Genomic DNA, 17,504 nt, shown 5'->3' with positions numbered 1-17,504 from the left:
CCGTCGCCAGGAACACCACCAGCGCCGTGACGCACGGCAGCGTGCCCCCCGGAGGCCCCAGCCGATTGGCGATGGCCGGACCCGGCCTTGCAGATGACAAAGGGCAGCGCGATGGCCGTGCCACCGTGCATCACGGACAGGCGACCGCCTTCCTCAGACTCGCCGTCCTTGTTGCCATCTGCATCAGAAATTCAGAGATGAATTCCGAGGCACAAGAACATTGGCATTGACCGTTTTGTTACCTTGTGAAGTCTTAGGTTCTGCCGGTCTCTTTGATGCCAACGAGAAGAGGGTCACGAAGGATAATGGCGTCCACGAATATCAGGAAACGTTGTGATACTACTCCCTAGAATGAAATGAAATGAAATCTCGAAGTCCAGGAAACTTCCTCTCCATCAGAATGCTGGACATTCAACCAGTCAAGGCCAATAACAACCAGTCTGTCACAGGGACAGTGGCGAAACAAATGCAAATGATTAGCACTAAGATTGAGACATTGCTACGTATGAGCCTTGTAACCGCTGCAATTAACAAGCATAATCGCAGATGCTGGATCAGCAGCAAATACTCAAATCTGGGGACATGACAGGTGGGCAACCATTTTCTGCTCTTCAGATGCATACACCTGACATCACAGGTGGCAAATGCCCTTGTCTCAATCAGCTGCAACTCACAAATGCGTGTTCAGCAGCAACAGCAAATACTCAGGTTTGGGGACATACCAGGTTGGCAACAATTCTTTGCATTTCGGATACATACACATATGACATCACAGGTGGCAAATGTTACAACTGACAATCATTTGTTCTTCAGCAGAAGCATACGTGTCTGTTCGAGAGAAAACAAGGGCCAACACAAGTCAAAGATTTGCAGATTCATACGCACAGAAAAAAGGTCAATCATGACTCAAAACATACATACATACATACCAGCAGAGGTTCCTCGTACCAACAGACACTGCAAGATTATAATAAGGACTCAACATCATTCAGTTGATGCTACAAAGAAACAAGAATTTAGTTGTCATGTCTTGCCTCCAGATAAACTCCCCAAGGTCTATAAATAGATCACAGCAACAGAGATTAAGCATAGTGCAAGAAAGCTCTCTAATATCTCCTTCATTCAATATCTGTATCTACAGCAAAAATATCTACTACATCAAAATGGCTGAGAAAGCAAGTGCCACTCGTCTCATCACAGTTTACAGGGCTGAAAGGCGAAGGAGAGTTCGCCCACCGCCACGACGTGGACAAATTAAGTCCAAGATAGCACACATCGTGGTGCACTCCATCACTTCAGCACTTCTCAGGGCTTTCTCGCAGCTTCCAGTTCTTCATCAGAAATGAATGTAACAAATTGTAAAGTTAGTTTCCGTGGTAGAGTGTTCTCTGTGTAATCTGTTTGTCAGAAAAATGGCAGTATGTAGAGGTTGTTCCTCTCTCTGCACATAATGGTGTGAGCTTCATGAAGGATGGCGTGGTCCATTCTCACTTTTCATGTCTTGCTCCTGTGTTGCATCTTGCTGGGCAGCATTGTGATCACTATTGGGATGATTGTCATCTGATTCTGATTCACTCTCATCACTAGATTTTTCATCATCTGAACCATCTAAGCAGACAAGGCTCTTTGATGGCTTCATACTGATACCGATGATACTTTTAATCCATGTACACTCAAAAAGAGAATTGTTTGTTGAGCCACCTGTATCCTCCGCATTTGATGGGTCAAAAATGTTGAGGCCGCTTTGCATGCAGTCATGATTTCCTTTTTAACTTGTTTCAACTGAATGGAAAGTAAAAGATTGTTGTAGCTCAATACACCAGAAAATAACACAACTAATTTCATTCAGGATAGTACAGTCGATGGATAAGACTATTGCTATTGTCGCTCATACCGACATACAGTTCTTTGCATACAGATTCTTAAGAAACATATTTCTAACGCCATGTGTTTTTTTTTGGGAACGTACAACACCATGTGATAGTGTACACAACAATTTTCTTTGCTGAGTCTTTGTTCATGGTTTTACATCCTTTTGGTTCCAAAAAACATCTTCAGTTATTTGTTCAGTTTAATTTGACACAGTTTACTTGCTATTGAGGTTGTCAACACTGAGGTGCTGAAAAATCTAGAAGGTACACAGGATTTGAGGGGAAATATATCAAATTACAATGCTACTACAAGTGATGAGAAAATTTTCCAGATAAAACATAAAACTAGCAGAAAATCCCAGAATGTATACCTTTACTGCTGTAGTTTCAGCAACCTCTAGAGAAGCATCACCAGCATTTGCAAAGCGATTCACCCAACCTGCACATAATTCAGCTGTACATGAACTTAAGAACTTGGAATCAGTCTGGAGTTGTAAAACAGTCTCATTTGGATTCTCGAACAAACTGTCTTTATCTAGAGAGTTTACTTTGAAACTGATTCATGATTCAACTTCAGTTCAAAATAAATGATATTTGGCTTTCAGCAACCATTATCAAAAGGAACAAGCAAGTAATGTATTTAGGAACGAATCAGTAAGCAATTGGAAGTACCTGGAAGTTGTCGGACATCAAGCTTCTCGCAAAAGGTATTACAAAAGGGATTGCAGTTTCTCGACAGGAGTTCATATGAGTCTCCAGGCCACTCAAAGCTCAGTTCCCGCAGTATCTGATTTACCGTGAATGGACTCGTGAAAAGTGTACATGGGATTTTTGCATGGGGGCAGCTAAAAACCCACCAAATGACCATTCTTCATCTCCGTAGACCTGCTAGTTGAGACACTCAGGAGTTAATCAATAACTAGCTAGGAGTATGGACTCATCTGACTGAACAAGTGAAGAGTGTCAACAATAAGCATGTACTAATCAACACTCGGTAGCTAGGAATGATGAATCAGCAAAAAAAGTTCACTAAAAGAGCAGTAAGGCAGCCTACTATCAATGTTCCCTTTCTAGAGGACCAGGAGGTAAGTCTTTTTTTCTTTCTTTTTTACAAAACCAGGAGGAGGAGAATGGTTTGCATCATCGTTAACCTGACTCTGATATCTCTTTTATCACAGGGCTGCATTCAACACTACTAGCTGAGTAGGAAATCTCCAAGTTCCCATTGAGCATTACAGTGTGAGATTTATTGGGATGTCGTGCCTCTGATTCCTACTTGTCCAGCAATTTTTTGATCTCGTCGCGTCATACACACGGGCATAAGGCCCCTGAGCAGCCGGTGCAGCGCCGCGCGGCCGTCGGGGAGCGCCATCGTCTGCCCGACGGACGGGTTGCAGGGGTAGTAGAGCCCCGCGGTGACCGCGGGCAGGAGGAGGAGGCGGCGAGGCGCTGCCGTTTCGCGCGTCGTGCGGGGTGGCCATGAGCGGCGGCGTGCCGTCGTTCCCTGGCGAGCACGTGGCGGCCGTGCCTGGAGGGAAGCAGAGCCTAGGAACCCCGCGGCGGCATTATCATGTAAAAGAACCGTTTCCCCCCCCCCCCCCCCCCCTCTGAAAGACGTTTGCAGTCGCTCGAGATCCAACCTTGAGGCGACTGATAATGAGGATTGGGAGAAATGACGAACTGGATGGCGGTGTGGAAGATGCCGTCGATGCCTATGGCGTCTAGCTGAACTAATATGAGCTGCCGTTAGGATCTATGCTACCATGTATTTGTGAGATAGACGGTTAATCGGATCAAATCAGTTAGGTCAGCATGCTATTTGGCAAAAAGATTCGTACATACTTATTACATAGGTAAAATCATACTTCAAAACCGGTTAAGATGTTATTTGAGTGGTATTGTAAAGTTAAAAGTGAGTGTTATTTTAGCGGTTGATGTGGAGCACGGTGGTATCGGAGTTGGTGTTGGCGACGTCTGCGCCACCACCTCCTGGCTCATCCACGACACCTCGCCGACGGAGATCACAGCAAGGCCTGCACGCGTCCTCTCTCTCACCAGAACTAGCCTTCACCAACCCCACATGTCTGTCGCTCATCGGCTACGACAGGCCCCACCTATCATGTGACGCCCGTTTTCTTGCCGGCCCGGCCCATCTCCTCGCGCACTGAAGCCTAGCTCACTCCCCCTCCCTCCCTCTTGCTGACGTGTGGGCCCCGCGTGTCAACCCCCTCCTGTCGTCGTGCTACAACCTCACTCACAACCACCAGTTGAAATCTCCGCCACGTGCCCCACGACTCCGCAACGGCCCCTGCTCCCTCTCCGCGCTATAAAATGGCCTCCGTAGCACTCTGCTGCCCTCCCATTCTCCCTCACCCCATCGCCCAAACACGTCGAGTGCCATTGCCGACGCGCAGAGCACCACCGTCCGCCGCACCCAAGCCTTCCCCGTCGCGTTTGAGGACGCCGTTAGCATCGCAGGAGCACGGGAAGCCTTCTCTGCTACTCTTCGATGTCGTTTCATCACCGCAAGCCGTCTCCCGCCGAGCTCCGGTAAGCATTACCGTCATCTCGCTGTCGCCGGACTTCCCCATTGCGCCCCGATGCCCACTGACCGGCTCTCCGGCAGTACAGGACCCCCAGCAAACCTCCCTGCCCCTCGGATTCCTCTTCCCGTCGTCGTAGCTGAGTTCCCATCGAGCTCTAACCTCCGCTGCCGCTTTTCTCCATCACCGACCACCACCACCGAGCCATCTCCGGCCGCCATGAAGCCCTCGATGAGAATCCCCGCCGTCATCTCTTTCAATTGCATCGTTTCTCGTCGTGTTTGGTAGCCCATAGAGCTAAATCATGTCGCCGGCGATGCTCCAACCATGCCCGCAGCGACGCCGCTATTTTCCTGTCGCCGCCGATCACCAAACCCTCCCAATCGCCCTCGGTTGTCCAATCGTAGATGAACAGCCAAGATTAGAAGCCACATACCCCTTCACCCGATTAGATGGTGACCGTCGGATTTAAGATCGATGGTGTAGATTTAAATAGATATATCCTAGTCAGCGCCGCCACGTGTGCTTACCACGCGTGCACCTTCATCCCACGTGGCACGACCACATCAGCCTGTGTAGCCTAGTCAGCATGCTGACATCTTCGTGAAGTCATTAATTTAGATTTTTAGTATAAAAACAAATCCTTTTATTCTTTTAAATTAGATCTTATTACAATTTAACCCATAGGCTTTTCTGTTTTCACAAAAATGACTATATCAGTACTGTTATTTTACATTTTGCCCCCAAAGTTTTATAGATTTACATATGGATCCCTAAAATTTTACAAATAGGTCTCTGGAACTTTTCTGCTTTAACAAATAGTCCCTACTCTTTTACAGAAAGACTCTTGTAACTTCAAACCTTTATAGCTTTTTCATACGAACTTCATTTTAGGCGTTTCTTGCGCTCATGTGATCGTAGTAACGAGTACTTTCCATCAGTAGGCTTTTTATAGTGCTTTGTTACTGTTTGGTGTACTATTCTTAGATGTTTATACATTCTTATTTTCGGTGTTCGTGAATGCAATAGGAGACGAGCAGTTCGTGAACTTGCAGGACCAGATTCTTTTTAAGAGTTTGAGCAACCCGCTGCTGAAGACAAGTGTCCTTGATCACATTGACCCTATTATAGGAAAGTGTGTCTTTTACTTTAGTTGCATGCTTGTCAATATGAATCCCATTGCTAGGGTTTATTAGATACTTATATGACAATCCTTGTCACTTATATTGTAGTTTGGGTGTCAAGGGTAGAAATGCTTAGTTATGTTGTCAAGTCGGGTGGTTTAGATGTTAATATGTTAAATGGTCTATGAAACATGAAATGATTTGGGTAATTTTTTGTAGCAATATGGATTGTAGGGATCTAGGCAGGTTGGTTTGATTGGTATGGCTGTTGTGTGCGCATTGAGTAATGTGTGAGTACCTGCTTTAGATCCTAAGGATCGGTTCGTGGACATGTAACCCGGCACAACAGCGCGACCACGAGGCTTATATGGGTGCGGCCTGACCAATTAATTAGATGTCCTCCTTATTCTGTACGCACTAGTTGGCGGTTGAGTGGCACAAGAGGAGGTCTCTGTAGTGGATAGAATCCCTGTTAACGGTGAAACTTTAGTGGGTGTACATAGATTTGGAGGCGCTTTGTAAAAGCCTTGTAAGGAGACCCCGGCTCTACACCTCAGAAGTGTGAAGCAACATGAGAATCACGACTCATGTGTATAGTGTGCAATCTCTGCAGAGTGTAAAACTAATATATCAACCGTGCTCATAGTCAAGAGTAGGCTTGGACTTCTTCATGATTAGTGGGAGATTTTGGATGGTTGGTTCTGGTAGTCGGGTGGTGGTAACCTGATGGGTTGGTAGCCGGATATGGAATATCTGTTAAGTTTGGTAGTTAGATAGAATCCGATGAGCTGTATTTTGTAAAGTATGACTGCTAAGTCTTTTTGAGTCCTAGGATAGAATGACATAGATGCAGTAAACCTGAGTTAAGCCTTTCTTGTCTTAAACGCTCATGTCATATCTTCTCACACTTGCGGAGTACTCTATGTACTTATGCTTGCTTCCTCCCAATCACTTGTTGCTACTTAGAGGTGAAGACTTTGAGGATCTCCCGGATGATGGAGTCGAGTTTTAAGAGGAGAAAGACTTCAACCTGGAGACAACGGTCTAGGCTGGCGCTTCTCCGGACAACGTCTGTGGATTGATGTAAGAGCCGCTACCGTTGGCTTATCTTAGTGTTTTTTTTAGACCTATAAGTCTTTTTGTATTGAATCTTATCATTATGTAATGACATTGTAATAATTTCACTTATGACGTTACCACATGTATAAAAATTTAATCTTAGTATAGCATATATGTGTGGAAATTGGAATATGTTCTTTTGAAACTGGATGTGACATGTCAGCTAGTCTGCACTTATGATGGCGCTTTTACGTTTTCGTTTCCGTTTCTGAAGGTATGTCTCTGAGCTCTGAAGGTATGTCTCTGAGCTCTGAAGTAAAGTGCAGCTGGTACAGTAACAGCTTTAGTAATGAACCAAACAAACAAATCTCTGGCTCTGCTATCGCATGTCGAGTCTGCGATGAAGCTCACAGTTTGTGGTCAACGATCGATCGTGTATTCATTCGTGTGGATAGAATAGAAAGTTCAATTAGTTGGTTTGGCTTGTCGCCACCTCCGATCCATTGTTGGTTGCTCTTTTCAGTTTCAGCAAATAAGCTGCAAACACCGGCCGGCACCTGTATGTCTCTCAACTCTGAAGTGCATCGGCTGCCATCCATAGACGAGATGTACAGTGCAGGTACAATAGCTCTAGTAATGAACTCTGGCTGTGCCGTGGCATGTCGAGTCTGTGATGAGTGGAGGTCGCAGTTGGATATGACCGATTCGATCGTGGATGGAATAGAAAGCTACTCCGGCTAATTGGTTTGGCTTCTCGCCACCTCCCTCCCCTCCATTGTTGATTGCTTTTTTTGCATGCGGTCGGCCCGGCCGGCAAAGAAACGATCGAGCCAGCACTACCATACCATACGCTGCCGATGTAGCTCTGCTCTCTTTCTTTCGGCTCAAAAAGCGGCAGCCGAGCATGCATGCTTGCAGAATTCCTAGCTAAAAGAGAAGCATGCATGCATGCATGGACATGATTCCTAGTAAGAATATCAATTGTGCTACCATATGGACAGTTGCGGCTGCCACCACCGACCCACTCAAGACTGCAATGCATGCGCAGGTTGCAATTGCCCCTCCCTCCGATCCCTGTTGCATTGCAGGCAGCACATCTCTCTATATATTTTATATATCTTACTGTTTCTCTTCCACTTTTAATTTTCTTTTTCTTTGTATATGCATAGTCATGGATTAGTGGCATGGTATGCATACAGGGACAGAGACTATCGTCGTTTGTCCAGTTCCTTCATGTCGATCCTCTAGTTCGTCCTATCTTACTGGTATCCACTAGGTAGGGAGGCGCCAATTCAGACCAGATATGTTAGCCACTGGAGTTTTTACTAAAAAAATAGCAGACGATGCATCTCCCTGGCAAGATTCAAAGCAACTGTGTTATCCATTCGAATTAGGAGTCGACGAGATTCAGTAGCTCAGCACCAAAAAAACACAGTAATTTCGTGGAGAGAAAAGATGAATGGGGTTGATTTGTTCGTAGACTTGACGGCACGCAAAAACTCTCATGCCTGGACATCTCCAGGGCTTATATAACACAACAGTAAGTTACTTAGTAATATTTGCAATTATCCTCAATAAACAACTATAAACATCACTAATAATCGCTGCGTAAACAACACTAGTAGTAGTAACCGCTGAAATAAACAGCGATTAACATCATTAATTGTCACTTATAGCGGACACAAATAGAGAGAAAAATTGTTTTTGAAATTTTTAGAATTAGAGATCTGATGATAAGCCAAACTCTTAACACATGCAGCAGCTCTTAGATGTTGCTCGTGATCCGGCTCGCGTAACGTGAAGGCCGAAAGCACCATGTAATGCATCGATCAGTGGGGTTGGGGCCCACAATAATGTCATGTAAGCACTGATCCATCCAACGACAAACCCAACCAAGGTAACAATCTCTCTCTCTCTCTCTCTCTCTCTCTCTCTCTCTCTCTCTCTCTCTCTCTCTCTCTCTCTCTCTCTCTGCTTTTGCGTGAAGGAATGTCCGCTCACAGTTCCTGGTGTATCGTATGATTCGTATCCATGCTGTCTTATCTATGCCCCCGTGACTAGCATAGTGTCAGTTAAAAGGATACTGCACTGCATATCACAGGCAATGCTCAAGAAACAAGTAACGCTCACTGTACGTATTCCCAAAAAAAGCTGATAAACTAGGATAAGAAATTAGGAACAGGCCGGCAAAAAATTAAGCTAGCTACCCGAATTCAGGCAACTGAAAAGTATGCAAATTTTTTTGCTACTCCACGTAGCAACAATGCAAGTTGTAAATTTTTAGTGGAAAAGAGTCACTCGTGCGGAGAAAAAAGAGGATGCCGGAAAAGTTAGCTGTGGATCGCATAAATTACTCATCAGCTAGTGCTCAACAGTGCAGAAAGGACTCCTATAAATGGGGGATGGGTCTGCCTCTCTCTTGTCACTCTACTCCGCTCCATCTCTCCTTCGTCTCCCGTGTGTCACTCACACTAGGCTACTGCAGAGGCAGAGGCAGAGGCAGAGCAAGAGCAGCAGCAATGGCGTCGCGAATGCTCAACGCGTCAACTCTCCATGTATGAATGAATGATCTCACTGCCTCCGCTACTACTCATTCGTTTCCATTCTTCTAGTCTTCATATTTTTAACATCTGTTCCTCACGGCACATTTTTGCACTGCGTTTCTCTTCTCTTTCGTAATGTCTTCCCCTAGATTCACTGCATATGCGCACCTTCTGGATGCAATTTTATCGCACTAAAAAATGTCATCTTGTTTCTTCTGCATTTTTCTGCATAAAGAGCAAAATTTTCCTCCGTAAAGAAGAGATTTTTGACGAAATTGAACTGCATCCACTAGATCAAATCAGTTCCTGTAAAGAATTATTCTTTCTAAAATAAGATGCATAATTTTGGACAATCTCCCGTTTCTCGGTACAGCTTCTGCGCTCCCTATGCCTCCTCCTCGCCGCATCGGCGACGGTCGCCGCGCGCCGCCACAGCCCACCGGCGTCCAGGCCCGGGCATAGCATGTACCTGGCGCCGAGCTGCCGGGCGCACACGGCATCGCTGGCGGACTTCGGCGGCGTGGGCGACGGCACGACGTCCAACACGGCGGCGTTCCGGTCGGCGGTGGACCACCTGTCGCAGTACTCTGGCAAGAGCGGCGGCGGCGGCATGCTGTACGTGCCGGCGGGGAAGTGGCTGACGGGGCCATTCAACCTGACCAGCCACTTCACCCTCTTCCTCCACAGCGACGCCGTCATCCTCGGCTCACAGGTCCGTACGCCTCCTCGTCGTCACTTCACCGGTCATCCTCATTGCTGGTGGTTTCTTGAGCTGCTCCGCATGTGTGAAACGACCTCTAATCAAACAACAGAGCGATGCTGTGAATTTAAGATAAACATATCATCGAGATTCTTCAGTTTCAGATGCTGCAACAACTAGAAACTAACTAGCTCTGTATGTGTGGTGGTGCAGAACATAACCGAATGGCCAATCATCGATCCTTTGCCTTCTTATGGAAGAGGGAGGGACAAAATTGGTGGACGGTACGCTAGCCTCATCGGTGGATCAAACCTCACCGACGTAGTCATTACTGGTCAGTCTTGAGCCCTCTTCAACCTTCAGATAGATAAATGTTCATAATTTCAGCTGTTCTGAAGAAATGAAATGTTCAGAACCTGAACAGAGCACTGAATAATCTAATCTAACCAACCAGTGGAGTACATGGAATGAATTGCTTCTTCCGATCTTGCAAACCAACACTTCACTCTCATCCAGGCAGCAACGGGACAATAGATGGGCAGGGTGCGATATGGTGGTCGAAATTTCACAAGAACCAGCTCAAGTACACGCGCGGGTACCTCATCGAGCTCATGCACTCCGACACCATCTTCATCTCCAACATCACGCTGCTCAACTCGCCGGCGTGGAACATTCACCCGGTCTATAGCAGGTGGGGTGATCAAAACTTGTTCTTTTTTTCTTTCCTTCGTTCAGTAACTAGCTCTGTATGTATGACCACCTGAAATTTGCATTCTGAATAGTAAGTCTGTACTGTGTTTAATTATCTGACGGTGACGGCTAAACATTGCGAAATTGCAGCAACATCGTGGTGCAAGGCATCACCATCCTCGCGCCGACGCATTCTCCCAACACCGACGGCATCAACCCTGGTATATATATGTATATGTCCATCCATTCATTCAGGGCCTGGAGTCCTGGACATACTTGCTGGAAGGATTAGGATTGCTGGACCAAGACTCCAAGAGCTGGATGCTGATTCGGTTCATGGCTGGCTCTGTATTGCAGACTCGTGCTCTCAAGTTCGCATCGAGGACTGCTACATCGTGTCGGGCGACGACTGTGTGGCGATCAAGAGCGGGTGGGACGAGTACGGCATCGCGTACGGCATGCCGAGCCAGCACATCGTGATCCGGCGCCTGACGTGCGTGTCCCCGACGAGCGCGGTGATCGCGCTGGGCAGCGAGATGTCCGGCGGCATCCAGGACGTGCGCGCGGAGGACATCACGGCCATCAACTCCGAGTCCGGCGTGCGCATCAAGACCGCCGTGGGGCGCGGCGCGTACGTGCGGGACGTGTTCGTGCGCGGGATGAGCCTGAACACCATGAAGTGGATGTTCCGGATGACGGGCAACTACAAGGACCACCCCGACGGCAAGTACGACCCCAACGCCATCCCCGTGGTGGAAAACATCAGCTACCAGGACGTGGTGGCCACCGGCGTGAACATTGCGGCGCGGCTGGAGGGCATCCAGGGCGCGCCTTTCAAGGGCATCTGCATCGCCAACGTGACGGCGGCGCTGGCCAAGTCCAGGAAGTACCCGTGGACGTGCACCGACGTGGAGGGCGTGTCGGCCAACGTGAGCCCGGCGCCGTGCGAGCCGCTGCGGGGCACGCACAACGGCGCCTGCCCCTTCCCGACCGACACGCTGCCCATCGACAAGGTCACCGTGCAGCAGTGCGCCTACGACGTCCCCGGCAACACCGGCGGCAGCAACTGAAGTTTCGAGCTCCATGCTTGCTTTGCCTTGCTGATACAAGAAACAAGACTAGACCACTAGCCTAAGTAGTAGTAGAGCTTTGCTTACACATGCTCCTCCAAGTAATCTGAAACCAATAACCATCCCATCCATTTGGTGAAGATGAAGATGACAAGGGTGGCTACATCTGATGCTTTAGTTTTCACATGTCAATCTGTCTGCAACTTGCTCATTGTCACTGAGCTGTTGTTCAGTTTTCTCGTATATAAGATAATTACCAAAACTGTTTGAAGAGATCGATTACCATGCTGTTGCTCCCCTGTGAACTGAATCGATTGCCATGAACTGAAGAACATGATATTCTCTCGGACAGCTGCCAGTGATTGCCTGCTCTTAATATCTGCACCTCCCCTATTCGATTCATCGTCAGACTGTAACACCTACCTTTTTACCCAACTCATTCATGTACATGCGCGTTGCCAAATGAGCAGGGATCTCAGAGGAAACTGAAAATTTTGACTGGAAAACGAGCCGCCGCCAGCAACCCACAGACACCTGACGGAAATGTTCAGACATCCGAAGTGGCCATGTCTAATCTGTCGTCAGCTTTTTTGTTACTGTTGATAGTGCACAATCATTCATACAGACCAATAATAAGCGGGGGCAATTCCTTATTTGCCATTAAATTTTTTCACTATTTCCTCTTGCGACTTAGAAAACGAACTTTCTTATCGGTTTCAATATTTCATTCCTTCCACGTCACTCTGTTACAGTTCGATCAGTACTGACGTCTAGATGCACTGTTCATCAGTACTGTTTACTGGCATAGCGGTCTCCTATTCCTCCAAAAGTAGAAAATCGGTCTAGTAGAAAATTTGATTTTACATAGGATTTTAATTTAGATTCTATACAAGATTTTTTGGTGAATCGAATTAAAATAGGTTGCACATGTATTATAAAATACGTACAAAAATTCTAAGATTTTTTAAGAAACAGAAGACCGCTGCACCTACAAATAGTACCGGGTGAACAAGTGCATTTGGACGGTAGAACTGACCGGACCGTAACAGAGTGGTATGTAAGGAACGAAAAATTGAAACCAATGGCAGATAAAAAAGTTCGTTGTCAGGACCTCGATCTCGGGTTCCTCTGTGCCTCTTGTATCAGTTCCTGTATCAAATAGCTGATACGCACAGAATTCAATAAATGATATCAAATACGTACTTCGAATAAAATAAATTAAAATAATTATCTAAAAAGAGTAAAAGATGATCTTATGGACAAGGATCTATAGGAGACCAGTCAGACAGAAGAACCTACAGCGGAACAGAGCGAATAATGATACAACCCAATGCCATAGGTAACTCGGGTGCGAATGCAACATTAGACTTCTTCTCCTTAACTTCATCAAGGATGAGTTTGATCTCCATTTCAATAATCTGAAAACAACAAGATTGAGCATAGAAGATACTCAATAAGTCATGTACTATTTCAAAGGGGTTAATAGATACATAATGAAAACTTCAATGATAAGACTTTACGGTATAGTTTTAAGCATAAAGTAGGTTCTTATATATGTATCTAGTTATATTCTCTATTGTTAACCTTTTAAAACAAAGGTAACCTGGTAACAAAATTTTTGAAACAGTTTAAAACAAGGTAGTCTGGTAACAAAATTTTTGAAATAGTTTAAAACAAGGTAGTCTGGTAACAAAATTTTTGAAATAGTTTTAAACAAGGTGATTTATATAGGATTTGGATTGATTTAGAACAAGGATTTGAATTAGAGATTGAATGACTTTGGAACGAGAATTCGAATTGAATCGAATTGAATTGAAATTTCGAAACGATTAAATTGGAAGTATTCGAATATAACTCGAATGATTTGAATTGCATTTGGATACGAATTTGACGTTGATTTGATTGAGACTGGATTTGAGATATTTGGGATTAAATTCAAATAGAAGTATTTGAATTTAAGATTTGGATTTGAGATTGATTCAAAAAGAATATTTGAGTTGGACTGGAAGATCTATTTTCACGGATTGATTTAGATTGGGAAATTACCGAAAGGAATTAAAACAGATTTGAATTTGAGAGATAGTCAAATTTTAATCGCCATACCAAAACCATAAAAGCAATAATCCAAAATGCATATGCTCTATTTGTTGCAACGATTAATTTAGAAATTAACCTAGTGATATTTGGAATACCTAACCAAAATAATACATTTGAATATATACATATGAGTATATATACATCAAATATATATTTTCCTTGATTTTATATTAGTTTAACAATTAGAATTTTTTTTAATTTGAAGTGAATTTTACTATTTTTTAAAATGCTAAAACTCAGAATGTTACATTCGTTTTCTGGAGTGGCAAGAAGAAAGAGTTAAAAAAAATTATAGCAAATAAGGAATTTCCCCTAATAAGTGAGACCAAGACATTGCCAGGCTCATTTGCATCCAGTAGAATATAATAGAATAGAAAACTTATATTATTAACACATTCGAATTCCAGTGGTGATTTTATTTTTGTTATTCCTTTTACTTTTGAGAGGAAAGAAAAATGGAGATATCTATCTATTATATTATTATTCGAGGAGAAAAAAAAGTCACCACGTTCGCTCTTAATGTCACAAAATTACCACGTTAATTGAAAAAAAGAAAATGATCTAGACCACTCATTGTTATGAGCATCTAATGGTCTAAATTAAACTAAAGAACCCATATCAAATACGTTTAACAAATACCTAAATTCGGAATTATTTGGAAAGCAAAATATTCTAAACAGTTCAATTTCCATATTATTTGGAAAGCAAAATATTCTAAATAAAAAGCTAAATAAAATAAAAATAAATAATAATCAAAATTGGTATTGGAATAGAAAAAATAAGGATCCATATCAAATCTAGTCTTATAAAAAAAATTAAATACCTAAATAAAGAGTCCATGTAAAACACAATTAATCAATAACTAAAATTCATAATGACAATAATAATTTTTTTTAAATTTTTAATAAGATAATAGATTAAGAAGCACAGTGTAGCTAACGGTCGTCACATCAAGCAGGCAGCAGGAAAGTCATTGAATGCACGCAAAGCAAACATACTTTGATTTTGATTGAAATGTTTACACCTGATACACGATTTTGACAGTTGATTAAAATATATATAAATTAAACCAATACGTGTATACGATTTGGTACAAGTTTGGAGATAAATAATTTCCTTTTTCACTAATATAATTTTTATTTCTTCTCCTAATTTGTAATTAAATGACACTAACCTCATAAAAAAATTAAAAGACTATTTTTTAATAAAAATATCATGATAAAATATTACAGCAGGGTTAGCCACGCTATTAACGTGGACCAATTTATTAGTTGTTCTGAGAAAAGAAAAATGGTGATATTTTTAGGATTTTTTTTTCTCCGCTTGCTTCTGATATTTTTGTTTCTTCCCCTGACCGCGAATAGTATTTATTTCTTCCTTTCCTTTACCGCCTGGCTTCGCCAGGGGCATCTCCGCAATTTCTTCTTCTTCCTGCTCTTGGCTAGGGTTTCGATTTCGCGCAGAGGAGAGGAGGGACAAGACAAGTAGGAAAAGATGACGACGGCGGCGCGGCCGACGTGGGCGCCGGCCAAGGGCGGGAACGAGCAGGGGGGCACCCGCATCTTCGGGCCCTCCCAGAAGTACTCCTCCCGCGACCTCGCCGCCCACACCACCCTCAAGCCCAGGTATCCGTCATACCCCCGCGCCCATCCATGCATCCGTGGATTCAGATCGTCTTCGCTTGGGATCGCTTGCTTGGTTAGCGATTTTTTTTAATTTTTTGCCCTTTGCGTAGCTCGACGAAGGATCGGGGAAACGGCTAGGGTTTGTGACTAGAGGAGTTTTGATTTGGGATTATTTCCCAGATCGGGGCGGCTCGTGTCTTTGGGACGAAGTATATTTTAGAAGGTTGAATTTTCTGAATGTCGAGCTAGTTACTTGAGATTCTATGTTGTCGTAGGAAAATAAGGCTAAAAAAATAGCCTTTTGTTATATTGCCAGTCCATTGTCTATGCTTTCTTTTCTGATGGAGATGGGATAACTATATCATAAATTATGCATTTACAAATTTAAATTGCTGCCTTTGCTGCATCAATACAAAGAAAATTTGCATGCAATTAACAAAGATGTATATGTTCCTTGTTAGTATCTGGGAATCAGAATCAACCTATTCAGATATGGCTAAGATCTATTCTCTCTTTTTTTTTTTGTTATGGTCTCATCGATTGTCTCCATCAAAACCCAAAATAGGATTAGCTGCGTAGTTTCATTGCCAATTTGTCAGACCGAGGTCTCTTCCTCCATGGCGCATATTGACTATTTGCTCCCATATGTACAGAAAAGAGGGCCAGCAGACCCAAGATGAGCTACAGAAGAGGAACCTTAGGGATGAGCTTGAGGAACGTGAACACAAGCATTACTCTTCCAAGGACAAGTCCTATGCTGGTATACCCACTTTCTCCCTCTCTTTTTTCCCTTTTAGATGGTCATGCAATCGGTATGTACAATATCTAATAGTGCATGTTCTTGCTTGCAGAAGAGAGAGACCGGCGGAAAAATTCAAGTCAGCTGCTCTTAGAAGGTTGGTGGCACTAATGCTGCATGAATATCTGTTTATGTTGTGGCTTAGTGATGATTTATTCTTTCTTGTTGTAAATCATAGGTTCAAAGAGAGAGGCTGAGGATAAGATAGTTCCACGAGAAATTGATGCAGATGATTCCGACGTGGAACCTAGAAGTGATGATGAAAGGTCAGATCTGTCTCCTTCTCGGTGATTTATAAACCTTGCTCTTGTGAAATGCTGCTGACGTTCTTATTGTTACTGCATCAGTAGGATGAACTGTACCTATAACTATGTTAACTGTTTTGTAGGATATAATTAGATTAATTTTTCTGTGTCATCTACAACAAAATTTAGTATTAGCCAGAAGGCTAATCGCTAGTGGTCTATACTCATTGTTGTACATTGTCTGGCATGTCTAGTTGGTTGTGGTCAGGCTGTCTTCATACCAAATGGCAGATAAAATATCTCAGCAACTTTCTTTTAGGGCTAATTGTTTATGGCGGTTCATGTTCTTGTAACATAGTTCACTTTCACAACGTATTATTGCTCTTACACATTCAATTACAAATTCTATTCAGCGATGAAGATGACGACGATGACACTGAAGCTCTAATGGCTGAGCTTGAGAGGATTAAGAAAGAAAGAGCTGAGGACAAGCTTAGAAAGGTTTGTAATTTTTGTATCTCTATCATGATTTCAAGGTGATGTTTATATAGATTTTGGAAACATAATGGAAGTTGTTTCATTGTAGGAGCGTCAACAAGCAGAAGAGGAGGCCAAGATGAAGGAGGCTGAACTGATGAGAGGAAACCCATTGATCAATATTAACAATCCCGGCTCCTTCAGTATTAAGAGAAGGTGCGATGTTGATGCTTGCTTTCATCTTACCATCTAATAGAATCAAGTGGCTAATGGTGAGCCTAATCTTGTTTTTTTTACATGTTCTGCAGGTGGGATGATGATGTCGTATTCAAGAACCAGGCACGTGGAGAGACCAAGACAGCCAAACGGTTCATCAATGACACCATCAGAAGTGATTTCCACCGCAAGTTTCTGCATAGGTACATGAAGTGATGCTGCTGCTGTGTACAAGCTTTATGTGGTCTGGCTGCGAATGCCATGGCCTCCTGGTCTGAGATTGTGATGTTTCTGTATGAGTGAAGACCAATCTGTATGACATAACTGTAACTTCTGATTTATTTCGATGATACTTTGCCCTCTTTCTGAAAGAAAGTTGAATGTGCTCTGTATAACTGAAAATATATCCTGTTTGAATGCATTCTCAAAGATGTTAGCCATATGG

The 17,504-nt window shown here is 43.7% G+C and overlaps 2 protein-coding genes and 1 pseudogene across 2 annotated transcripts; 2 read left to right on the top strand and 1 right to left on the bottom strand.

Moving 5' to 3' along the window:
* Positions 1-1,462: 1,462 nt before the first annotated feature.
* On the bottom strand, positions 1,463-4,462 carry LOC133927486 (uncharacterized; annotated as a pseudogene).
* Positions 4,463-9,009: 4,547 nt separating this feature from the next.
* Positions 9,010-11,873, top strand: LOC133926094 (probable polygalacturonase). Its single transcript, XM_062371853.1, has 6 exons — positions 9,010-9,152; positions 9,514-9,852; positions 10,054-10,174; positions 10,357-10,531; positions 10,681-10,751; positions 10,888-11,873. Exons 1-6 carry the CDS (start codon positions 9,117-9,119, stop codon positions 11,598-11,600), a joined length of 1,455 nt encoding a protein of 484 aa, XP_062227837.1. The 5' UTR covers positions 9,010-9,116; the 3' UTR covers positions 11,601-11,873.
* Positions 11,874-15,087: 3,214 nt separating this feature from the next.
* On the top strand, positions 15,088-17,499 carry LOC133926093 (uncharacterized). The gene is made up of 7 exons (XM_062371852.1): positions 15,088-15,322; positions 15,976-16,082; positions 16,174-16,218; positions 16,300-16,387; positions 16,780-16,867; positions 16,953-17,059; positions 17,152-17,499. The coding sequence occupies exons 1-7, from the start codon at positions 15,192-15,194 to the stop codon at positions 17,273-17,275; spliced, it is 690 nt and encodes a 229-aa protein (XP_062227836.1). The 5' UTR covers positions 15,088-15,191; the 3' UTR covers positions 17,276-17,499.
* The last annotated feature ends 5 nt before the right edge of the window (positions 17,500-17,504 follow it).

This window comes from Phragmites australis, chromosome 8, assembly GCF_958298935.1.
Source record: "Phragmites australis chromosome 8, lpPhrAust1.1, whole genome shotgun sequence".
NCBI lineage: Eukaryota > Viridiplantae > Streptophyta > Magnoliopsida > Poales > Poaceae > Phragmites > Phragmites australis.
The sequence above is the reverse complement of the archived record's forward strand: the minus strand, read 5'-3'. Positions and strand labels throughout refer to the sequence as shown.